This window comes from Idiotropiscis lumnitzeri, chromosome 8 (genome assembly GCF_059441095.1).
Source record: "Idiotropiscis lumnitzeri isolate Australia: NSW breed Sydney's pygmy pipehorse chromosome 8, RoL_Ilum_1.0, whole genome shotgun sequence".
NCBI lineage: Eukaryota > Metazoa > Chordata > Actinopteri > Syngnathiformes > Syngnathidae > Idiotropiscis > Idiotropiscis lumnitzeri.
In genome coordinates this window covers 2769858-2781958 of record NC_142398.1, presented here as the reverse complement: position 1 = coordinate 2781958, position 12101 = coordinate 2769858, and the positions used below count along the sequence as shown (strand labels likewise).

Sequence of the window (12101 nt, the reverse complement as noted above, 5' to 3'; positions counted from 1 at the left end):
TCACCTCAAACTTCAGCGGATAACTTTGCACAAAAGGGCGGTGCTTTGTTTCGTAGTGGCGCTTCGCAATGTTGCGACAGTTTATGAGCACACTGGTTTTGAATCGGCTGCAGCCAGAACGATACTAAATTTCTCCATCCATTCATTTAAAACAACACGCATCGACCTTGCTAACTTTTTAGCAAGGTATACTGTCAGCAGCACTCTTTGCCGGTCTGCTCCGCAATTGTCAGTGGATCGTAAACAAAAGATTTGATTGGTTCAAATCAGTGACGCCTTTCCGTATTAACTAGAATTGCAGCGTCAACGTTTGCGAATGCGCCCTGAAAAAAATTCATCATAGATTGGTCATGGGTCCGGTCTGAACCATCTGTCGGTCCGGATCCGGACCGCGGTCCGCCATTTGGTGATGCCTGCCCTAAATAAAGCTGCTCCCTTCATTTCATTAAGCTTTTCCCAATTGAAATGAATTCATTCTGGCCTTCCTCTAAAATAACGTTTGTAACATTTTAAATAAGAAAAATAGTAATCTAATGCAATTGTTACATGATTAAAAATTTTTTTATTGTTTTTGCGTCATCATAATTCAGTGGGCATTGTGACACCCTTTCTGGTAGGCGTTCCGTCAGGGACAGCAAAATGCATACATAAATGTGGATTTTTCTCAATGGAATAGAAAAGACCATTGCAAATAAGCTGCAGTAATATTAGTTATCTGAGGATGACAAATGTATACCTGTGAGTATTGGGATATATATTACCATTCGTCTTCAAATGGAAGTTATTTAAAGGTTTAAAATTATTCAGAAATCTGTGTTAGTTCAGATCATCAATGACATCCCATTTTGTGTTAGTATTAGGTGAGCAGACTTTAAGGCAAAGGTAATAACACAATAGTCTTTGTTTCATGTTTAGCTTTTCAGTTAACTTGGGAGTGGCAATAAACAATCTTAAAAGACTCTAAAGTTGAGGTACCAGTGTAGATTCTTGGCCCCAATAGCCAACAAGATGGCGCCAAAGCATTACATTCATTAAAGACCAAGTGTGAAGTAAACTTGACCAATTGTATTTTGAGTAACATATGAATTTTAAGAATACTCACGTTACTTTTTTTTTTTTAACGCAACGCTAACATCCTAGATTTATAGTAAGACCCATAGCAACACCCTAACAACAAAAATGCTTTTGTTCAGCAATCTCCGGTATTCGGGAACGACGCCAGTCGCCATTGTAATGCATTGTTGATTGTCCGGTGAGCAATTATGGGTACCATTACCACTGATCTCCATGTTTGCCATTTTCAGACCAAGCAAGTACAACGAGAAAAGTAAGTCTCACATGGTGACATCAATTTTTCATTGTTACCTGCTGAAATAATTGTGCTCAAATAATGTTTTTATTTATTTTTCTTTTTTTTTCTTTGTTGCCCTCAGACGAGGACGCACAGGTCCTCAGGGAACACCGGCCTTGGTAATAAAACACTGCATCAAATCTCATGCAAATTTCACTGTTGGATTAATAAAAGTGCAGACTTTTATAAGTCAAATTCATATTTTTGATGTACCATTACAGTTATTGTAACTCTTTTTTTTACAATACATAAATACATTCAACATAAAGAAATTCTGTTTTTTAAAACATTTGTAGGATGAGTTTATAATTAGCTAAAAGAAGAAGTGCAATTTATTATTTATATCAATTATACTGTGCTGAGTTAATTGAGATACAATTAAAAATAAAACATTTATTTCAATGAATTGTTTGGAGTTAATTATTTTTTAATATTATCACTTTTCTTTCTTTTGACATACATACATTAATCACATTCTAATGATTAGAATATTTTTAAATACAATTATGCATTTAAATGAATAGTAAGTATATTAGATTTTTTTTTAAATTGTCATCTGACTGGATTTATCATTTAATATAATAAGATGCAAACCACAACCTTGTCTCTGATTGTAATCATCATCATAATAATTAAAAAAAAAAAAAAAGGAAAACTTTTGGGTTTTTTGTTATGGTACAATGCTTTTATAATCGCTCTCAGCATTTTATTTTTACAGGTATCTATTTTAAATATATAATATCATCAAATAACTATTAGGATATAATTTGAATTAGATTTAATTATATTATTATTATTATTCCGGACTGTTTTTGCATTAATTTATATACAATGTGTTTCAATGTTGCAGCATGTTATTTTAAACAAAAAAGTATTGATTGTAATTAAAAATAAAACAAATGTTGACATAGTTTCCTAATATAAAATACAGTAATCCCCCCCCCACCCTAATTGCTGGGGTTCCATTGCAGACCCCCCACAAGAACTGAAAGATATTCAAAAATAACAATACCTTATCATAATACACCCTAGGCTTACAGCATAAAAAAGAAGTAATATGTAATAAAATCTGGAGAAAAATTCTGCAAAATAGGGGGACAACCAAGGGTGATATTGCGGGGTATGATTGCAGCTACATAGTTTATAATGAATCGAATAATAATGCATAATCATATCCTAAGTCATTGATGTGTGATACCCAGGGTTTGCCAAGATGGAGGTGTGTCAGGAGTACTTTGGCCTGCCGCCGCCGCCCGCCAGCTTTGGCCGCCCACTGCCCCTGTCCAAGGGTGACGTAGTGGAGTTGACGCGGGCAGAGGCAGAGCTGTTGTGGTGGGAGGTACGTCCCCTCTCACCCGGAACTTAAACTACTTTCACAATCATTTTAGTTCACTTACTTAATAAAGTTTGGTTTGAGATACTTTTATTATGATCGACATATAATGTAATCAATACATTAATTTGATTAAGACTGCTCGACAAATGTGAATATTTAACATTGCAGATTTCTTTATACCGTATTTTTACGGCCAAAAGACGCGCTGTATCAAAGGGCGCAGTACCAGTTGAGGGTGCTATTTCTGTATTTGACACATAGAACACACCGTATCATTGGGCACAAACAGAACCGAGCAACCGAGCAGTCATGCTGGCTGCTCAGTCGCGCTAGCGTATTTTTAAAATGGCAGCGGGAGTTCGGTGGTACTTTATTTTAGCTTTTAGAATTAGAATTAGAATTAGAAATCCCTTTATTGTCATTGTACTCAAGTGTGCACCGAGATTAGAGGGCTCCCCTCTCCAGTGCAATACAACAATAATACAGACAAATATATAAATTAGATAAATAAATAAGAGAGTGCAAAGGAATTCAGTACTGAATAGGGTATATAAAAACACATCATAATGCTGTTCTGCAAGGTAAGGGTGTTCTCGTGTGTGTGTGTGAGAGTTCAGAATGGAGATGGCTCTCGGAAAGAAACTGTTTCTCAGTCTATTGGTCCTCGATTTGATGCATCTGTAGCGCCTGCCAGAGGTCAACAGGTCGAACAGGTGTGAGTTTGGGTGGGTATTGTCTTTGACAATGTTGAGAGCCCTGCTGAGGCACCGGGCGGTGTAGATGTCCGACAGTGGGGGGAGAGGGCAGCCAATAATCCTTTGCGCTGTTTTGACTGTCCTCTGGAGCCTCACTCTGTCCGCCTCAGTGCAGTCGCTGTACCAGGTGGAGACACAGTACGTCAACAGGCTCTCGATGGACGAGTGGTAGAAGGCTAGCAGCAGCTTCCTGTCCAGGTTGAATTTCCTGAGGACTCTCAGGAAGTGCAGACGCTGGTGGACCTTCTTTACCACTGCTGTGGTGTTGTGAGTCCAAGACAGGGGAATACCTTAGTTAACATGCATGCACACTAAAACAGAAGATAGCATGGCTAGCGTGGCAACAGGAGCAAAACTGAGTTTGGTTGTATTTTATTGAACTATTTAACAATGTACTCATATTATTATTAATCAGTCATCATCCACAAATCCATCACAATCGTCTTCTGTATCAAAAATAAACAGCTGGGCAAGTAATCCCACAAACACGCCAGGTTCCCGCTCGTCATTGCCAGATTCCCCGTGTCGCTGCTGCGTGCGGCTCCTCAAGATGCCGGCTTTTGCGAAAGCTCTAACAACAGAGCTAGCAGACACGTTTGCCCATATAGGGGCACTGGGGCCTGCTTTGCACTGGGGGCGTGCCTTTGCGTTGTCTTTCACGCCCATCGTTCCCCTCTCACGTCCACCTGCTGTCGTTACACACGCCCGCCTTCTCTCTATATAAGCAGTGTACAGGCAGTTAATGGTCGCAGTCAGCCCAGCGGTGCACTTGGTGCACTTGGTCCACATAATGGGTGCTCCGCATCAAAAGGTGCCCTGGCTTTAAAGTGCTCCTTATGGTTGCGAAAATACGGTATTTTATTATAGTATAAAGCAGTGGTGGGCGGTCAAGGGTTCTCTTCTGGCCTAACATAATTAAGAAATCCTGATCATATTCTTCACATTGATGTCAAATTATATCCTAGTGTTGTATTTTTAGGTGAGAGTTTCTATCCAATCAGAATTCAGCTAGCTCGTGTTGCCAGGCAGATTTCACAATACCCGTAAGCACGCACTATACGTCCGAGGCGTTCAGATACAACCATGCGGGCATCTGTTCTGTCAAAGTCAATGAGCGTTCAGTGTTGATAGACAGTTGCGATAGCCAACCAGATCATGTGTTGTTTACAGTGAGCAGACCTGTCAACTTATACGTTTTCCCCGTATTTTGTATTTTTTTTATCATTTCAAATCATGTACGCCGTATACCGACTTTTGTACGGGGGAAAAAAATTAATTTAAAAAAAAATAAAAGACCAAATCAGTCACAAATTCAGAAAATTCATCTAAAAAGCCGAAGTACGGGCCAGGGGGATGGTAAAGAACTGCGAGATAAAATGGTAACGCGGCTGTGGATCAGATATTGAAAACTTTGAATGTTTTAAAGGCGTCGCTAGAATGAGGGCTAAGTTTGAGATCAGATTCAGAAATGCAAAGCAAAACTCAAAATGAGATCAAAAGTAACTGGAATCAAAATTCCAAAATCTTTCATGGCTAAAAAAAAGCAAAGTTTGCAGAGGACCCAAAAGCAAATTAGAGACAGTTGGTTGAGGTTTAAGGGAGTGTTTCATGAGAGTGAGAGGCCTCCATGTAAAATGCACGGCCCGCCACTGGTATATATACAACATAGTATATTTTACAGCTAAATGATATAAGATTTATTTGTAAAATATCTGAAAATTTTTGGGGAATAATTCATTACACAGTAATTAATTTATATTTTTTTATATTTACAAATCCTTTGAATTTTTAATTTGCAATGTGCGTGAGTATTTATTTGTTATTGACACTGCTGAGTTTTGATTTTTTTATTTATCAGTTCAGATTTCAATTCAATAGTGACTAAATAAATTATTTGAGAAAAACATACCATATTCTCCTATTATAATGTATTGTCCATTAATTACAATCTATGAGATAAATTAATATTTCTTAAAATAATTTATTGTAATTATTAATTAACAATCTGTGTTTTGTTATTGACAATGTTTCATGGGAGATATTTTTACTATGTAAGAGCACAGCCTATTTTTTTTAATACACAGTAATTGTTTGTTTTTTTTCATTAAAATAGTACCTAAATTATTTCATTAGAAATAATCGTTATGTCGTAATTAACTAAAATGAGTGAATGGTTATGTTAAGTATTTTGTTATAATGAGACCTACTGTGGAAGCTTTGCATCAAAATAATACATGCAAAATCTGAATAAAATAATAAATCATCTGTTCTGTGTCCCTCAGGGCAGAAACTTGACTGGAGGTCACATGGGCTGGTTCCCCTGCCACAGAGTTATCCCCTTCTCGTGTGTCAGTATTAACCACCCGGCAACGCAATGTATATGACACAGCCATGGCTTTTTACTGATGGGACCGCAAACATGTCAAGAAAAGTTGACTAGAACTTTTGAACTTCATTCACTTAGCATGAGTTATATAATATGTTAGCAGCCACATGCCACATGTCCAGTCGTAAGAGGGTCTGCAAACTCATGCAACCATCTCAGATTTTATTTACTTTGACTTTTTTTTTACCCACACATTTTAAATAATATCATTTTTTGCCATAAAAATGTGAATTTAAAATTATATAGGTTGAGAATGTTTAAATATGATCTCGCTTTTTCCCACAGAGGCCCACGGGGGACTTGTCTGTTTTCAGCTGGTGAGTGCAACAGCAAATTACCTCTTTAGTTATTTTATTTTTATTACATCGAATAAATATTATATTACTATCGCTATTCAAACCAAATATTCTTTGTTTTTTAGTTTATTAATTAAACATATAAACAGATAACAGAAAATATTTTAGTAGGAAGTCAAAAGATTTCAAAAAAGAAAAAATAATCAATGGTCATCATCAGGCAGTGTTTACATGGTCTTTGTTTATTTTGACTTTCATATTTTTATTTCATAGGTCATTCGTGTAGTATGTCCCAACAAAAACAAGAAAAGGAAAATAAGTCAACGTATAAACCTACTTTTTTGTTGCTTGAAAACAGGAAGAATATTTGTTTTGTAGGAATGTCCCCATATTTTCACACAGTAAGTCAGGAATGGAAATAACAATTAACAATATAATGTGTATTATGACTTCTTATTCAGGACATCCTTGGTTTTAGTCTATGATTTTGGAGCTTTTACTAAATGTGACTTTCCTAATTAATTTTGCATCACTTACCACTACAAAGAATTTGTCACTCTTTATATTTCAATTGAATTTACAATGATTGTTACTTAGTGTTTAGTTGGTCGAGTGCCCAAAACAAACTTGCATTCATCCATCCATTTTCTTATCCGCTTCACCTTACAAGGGTCACAAGCATGCTGGAGCCTATCCCACCTGACTTCAGGCAGTAGGAGGGGCACCCTGAACTGGCTGCCAGCCAATAACAAGACAATTAACTTCATTTTGTTTAAATTTAGTGATAATTTATTTACATATGTCAAACAGAAGCTGTTTCAGATTTTCTCCAGAGCAATAGAATATTGTGTCAATGGCAAATAAGACACTTTTAAGTGTTTTGAGACACAACAAATATAATTTACATACAATAAGAATAATTTGGGGGCTAGTAGGGCTGGGCGATATGACCTCAATATCTGGTCCTCAAATTACCTTGATAACGATCCATGCACGATAAATTGCCCCCCATGGACCAAAATCAAAATAAATGCAGGAAATGAAGATTAACTGCTTTTTTTATTGACCAACTGGTACACATAACTTACAATGAAAAATAAGAGTACAAAAATCATTTGTATAAACATTCCAAATAGCTTGCTTTGCATGACTGGAACAATGTCACAAAGAACAGAAGAAAAAGGGTATCTCTTGCAAAAGCCTTTTCTGCAAATAGATTGTGCCAAGATGCTGTAATGCCATGTGCAAAGGCCTAGATTTGTGTAAAGGTTTCTTGTAAACAATATAAATAATGCCATGTGCAAAGGAGCTAGTGTGGCCTGTAAACAAAATGCTAAATAAAATGAAAAAAATGTCAATGGAATGCCAATGCCAAATAAACAAGTGTGCATCATCAGGAAAATGTGCCGTCTCGAGTACTCTGGTGTGCAGTTTCCACATGTCGTCTAATGCACAGTCAGGCTCAAACAGGGATCCATGGCGCGACTCGACCTCTAATCGGATGTGGATGCAAAATGCTTGACATGTCTAAGCTCCCGTCCCGATGTTGTCCATATTGGGAAGTACGGTTTGCAACAAATATTTTCGTACCTATTGCCGGCTACTTTCATGAGGCATTTAAATCCCGTCCGCTCCACTGTAACGAGAGGAGCTATATTTTTAGCTATGTGCTAGGCTATCGCGTCCACCCCTGAGACGTTCTCTCGCATGGTGTCGCCTCCGTTAATGGGCTGTTGTCACTCGTCAAACCTTGCTTCTCACTTTGAACTAAGCACAGATGGTTGTGTTTTGGGTGATGAAAAAGAAAAAGTTGGACGCGCTGTTTTGGGTGCTTACGACGCACTTTGTAGTTTGTGTTCTTTTGCTCAAACATCGTCTTCATGGATCCCAAAACATTTCCAAAGGACAGATGTCGAATTTCTTTTCAGGACAAGCGCAACAGGAACAACTTCAACTAACGTTACTTCGTCTTTAGCTATGTCAGCCGCTTCTGGATTTGAATCGCCAGCTACGACTGCGTCGTCTGTTTTCTTTCTTGTTCAGATGGGTGGAATCACGTTACTACACGCGCCGTAGCCGTCTTGAAGGGGCATTAACATAGCCGCAGACAGAAAAGACTTTTCTTTTTTTTTAAGACACCGAATTTACCGACATGGGCAAAATGATGTCGGTCATTGTAATAAATTTCGGTAACGGTAAATTTTCGGTTTTACCGCCCGGCCCTAGGTCCTAGCACCGACCCCTGAGGAGCCCCATGAGTAATATTTAGTTGATTGGATTTTGTGTTGTTGAACTGCACATACTGATATCTATTATCTAAATAACCTTTCATCCATTCGTATGTGACACTTCTATTCCATATCTCACTAATTTATTTAGTAATATACTATGATCTACAGTGTCAAATGCTTTTTTTTTAGATCTATAAAAATCGCAACGGTACATTCTATACTTGTGGCTATTGCTTCCACAAGTTCCATTACTGACATAGAGGTGGTCTGTTTTTCTCCAAAACCATATTGATTTTCACTTAAAAGCATATGTTTCTGAATCAAGTCTACATGAAAATGTTTTTTTCTAAAATTGTTGCTATTTTTGTATTTAGTACTTAGACTGGGTGCGTCGCACTATGGTAGGGTAATTTAACAGCATGCTATCTTACACAGGCTGATGTCTGTGAGTAGCGGGACTAGAGCTCAGACAGATCAGGGATGTCATGGAAAACATCTGATTGAATATGTCAGGGGAGGGATGTCACTTGTCACCACACTGCTTAGAGTCATGGTTTCAAATCAATACCATAAATATCTCTGAACAGCATACAAGCAAATAATGAAACAAAGAAATAAAATTAACATGAAACATGCATCTCTCATGCCATTCCTATCACCAAAAATATAAAAATAACACAAAAACAGTACTGAGGCATTCTGGGAGATTATCACATTGAGGCATTCTGGGAGATTATCAGACTGAGGCATTCTGGTATCTTAACAGCCTTATCAGGTTAAGGAGATGTGAGTGGTGTCCTTTCGGTGTGGTTTTTTTTTTGCAGTCTGTTGTCTAAAACTGTGATGTTTCTTGCTTGCAATAACATGAATTATAAGACAGACTACGACGTTGTGGACAGCTGCCCTTTTGTCCAGCTTACTCTTGCACCATCACCGAAAAAACATATTCACATAACGTATGTGTCACACTCAATTTGTAGCATAGATGTTTCAGACTTTGGCCAGCAGGGTGTTCTAACGTGCACTCTGCAATGCCCCAAAGGGGACAGGCTCAGTGGTCGAGTGTTTTGTGCAGTCTATAGAATGGGTGCGTTGCATGACAAGGCGCCTTGTTTGTTTTGGGGGAAAATTGAGACTTTAAAGTGTGCCTTATGGTCGCGAAAATACGGTAATTTGTTTTGTAGGTTGTATACTTAATTTCAGTGTCTTTAGCTCTCAATTTTATAAATGTTTTCTTTTTACATGTGTTCGTTCCCCATACCTTGTCATCCATGGTTTATTTAAGCCTTTGTACTTTCGTTAATGATTATCGTAAAAGGAGATTATGGCTGAAATGCATCGTATTGAAATGCATCGTACACAATATTTGGGTCTTTATTTGAAGAGACCTCAAACCAGTTTGGATTTTCCAGGTGCAACTTAAAAGAATCAATCAAACATTGTGTTCTTAGGCTGAGTTGTTAACTTTTATTTTTTTAAATTAAACAATTTTGAAAAACTAAAGACGGGGAGATGGTTGCTTATATCGTTCATTAGAAGTCTACTTTCTATTTTACAGTTAATTTTTTTTGCAAATATTTTATCTATGTTTTTTTTCTTCTTTCGTTCTTACTTGACATGTTTTTTTGCATATTATATTTCCTAGTTCAATACATGACGTAAATGTGATTAATCTTATTTCGATGTTTTTTATGTTTTATTATCAGTCTTTTTGTGGAGAAGAAACTGTGGTGATTGTTCATGTGTTGCCTGCAGGTTTGCAGGCAACATGGACCGACCCGCTGCCAAGGACCTGCTCATGTCTCGCTCCGACGGAACTTACCTAGTCCGGCAGAAGGACGGCGGAGAGTTTGCCATCAGCATCAAGTAAGATGCAATACAATGGCTCACGTCTTTGGGGACAGATGGCTTCGTTAAACAACGAGGCGATTAATTGAGCCAAATGTTTGTATGTGCTTCTTTGTCAAGTGTAAACGGAATTCTTACTAATCGGCCTCAGAGGGTTAATGGACTTTAAAAGCTGGCTGGTCATTATTTTGGTGAAAATTTGGGGTAATTTAACGGCACAAAAGAAAAATGTACTTACTTTTACTTTTATTTAATTAAAGATTAGTTGAAATGAAAAATACAGTACAATACAGTACAATAAACCCTGTTATTTTAAGTGCCTGGATTATTATAGTTTTGGATTTTTCATTTTTGTCCATCCATCCATAATCTGTTTCTCCTCACAAAGGTTGCAGGGGTGCTGGAGCCTATCCCAGCTATCTTCAGGCAGTAGGCGGGGCATACCCTGAACTGGTTGCCAGCCAATCGCAGGGCACACATAGACGAACACCCATCCAAGCTCACACTCGGGCAATTTAGAGTGACCAATCAAGCTGCCATGCATGTTTTTGGAATGTGGGAGGAAACCGGAGTACCCGGAGGAAACCCACGGAGGCACGGGGAGAACATGCAAACTCCACACATGAAAGGCCCGAGAATCAAACCGACCTCTGCACTGTGAGGCCATCGTGCTAACCAGTCGTCCACCATGTCGCCCCTTTTCGTTTTAGTTTAATTTTCACTTCGTTTTGACGTTTTATTTCCAATTCAGTTTTCATTAGTTTTCAGAATATATTTTTTAGTTTTTATTAGTCTCAGTTTTTGTGAAAATGCTAAGTTTTAAATTGAGTTTTTATTAGTTTTCCTTTTTATTTTTTGTAACGTGGTGTGTCACTGATGGTGTAGTGCAGGGGTGCTCATTACATCGATCGGTAGTATGGGTAGATCGCATGACATTAAAAAATAGATGTCATCATTATCCGTCATGTGATTGATACAGGGCACCCAGTCAGATGACACCTGATTTTTTTTTTGTGACACAGGTCACCACGCATGCGAAAACAACGGTGCTAAGTGCAGCACAACTAACAGGCTAGCGAGTTGGTTACCTCCAATTTTAAGCCCTCGTTTTATTCTCTTGAACTCAAGGGGGTATAAACATGAGTGGGGGTGCTGGACCAAGTAAGAAGACAAAAACGTATCACTTTAATACAGAATGGGAGGAGGAGTTGTTTTTCACGATGACATTTTCGGAGTGCGTTTGCCTCCTTTCCCAGTTGACCATTGCAATACCAAAGAAGGGAAATGTGGAGCGGCATTTTCGGACTGTTCATGGAAAATATGAGACCGACTTTCTGCCGAAAAGCGAGCTGAGAAAGAGAAAGGTGAAGGAATTAAAAAGCCAGTTGTCAGGACAACAGTCAGTCACTTTTTGTGAAGGGGAGTAAAAACAAACGTATTAATGCCTTTGCACAGGTGTGCAGTGTGCACACAATCCTATAATTGGGTATGTAGTCTTGTTTATAATTGTTTCCAGTCTCAGCAAAAGAAAGACTGGCCCAAAGCATGATGTTGCCACCACCATGCTTCAGGTATGGTGTTCTTTAGTGACAAGCAGTATTGTGTTTTGGAAAAAAATGACATTGCGATTTTTGGGGAGGCTGTGACTAATTAGCAGGGGGGTGAACAAGACGGTCTGTGTAATCGCAACAATGTAGAGCAGAGGTATTCAATTAAAGGTCACAGAGGTCCACGACGAAAATTTCTTCCAATGAAAAGGTCCGAACCAAAGTCCAACTTCCCTTAATGACTAGCCTATGTTCACATTTTTATATCGTTTTGATATTTAGTCATTTTCAACAGAGCGCACTTACATACTATATATTTAGCAATGTTCCCATTAAACACCTTTGCCAGTC

At 38.0% G+C, this 12101-nt stretch overlaps 1 protein-coding gene across 7 annotated transcripts in view; it reads left to right on the top strand.

The window, feature by feature from the left end:
- Nucleotides 1-12101, top strand: part of vav1 (vav guanine nucleotide exchange factor 1) — a 63368-nt gene that overhangs the window by 45586 nt on the left and 5681 nt on the right. For all 7 annotated transcript variants that reach the window (XM_088301654.1, XM_088301649.1, XM_088301652.1 and 4 more), the window contains 6 exons: nt 1305-1327; nt 1434-1470; nt 2554-2690; nt 5725-5790; nt 6114-6145; nt 10111-10221. In XM_088301654.1, coding sequence (XP_088157780.1) covers nt 1305-1327; nt 1434-1470; nt 2554-2690; nt 5725-5790; nt 6114-6145; nt 10111-10221 — 406 coding nt within the window. The remainder of the gene's footprint in view (nt 1-1304; nt 1328-1433; nt 1471-2553; nt 2691-5724; nt 5791-6113; nt 6146-10110; nt 10222-12101) is intronic.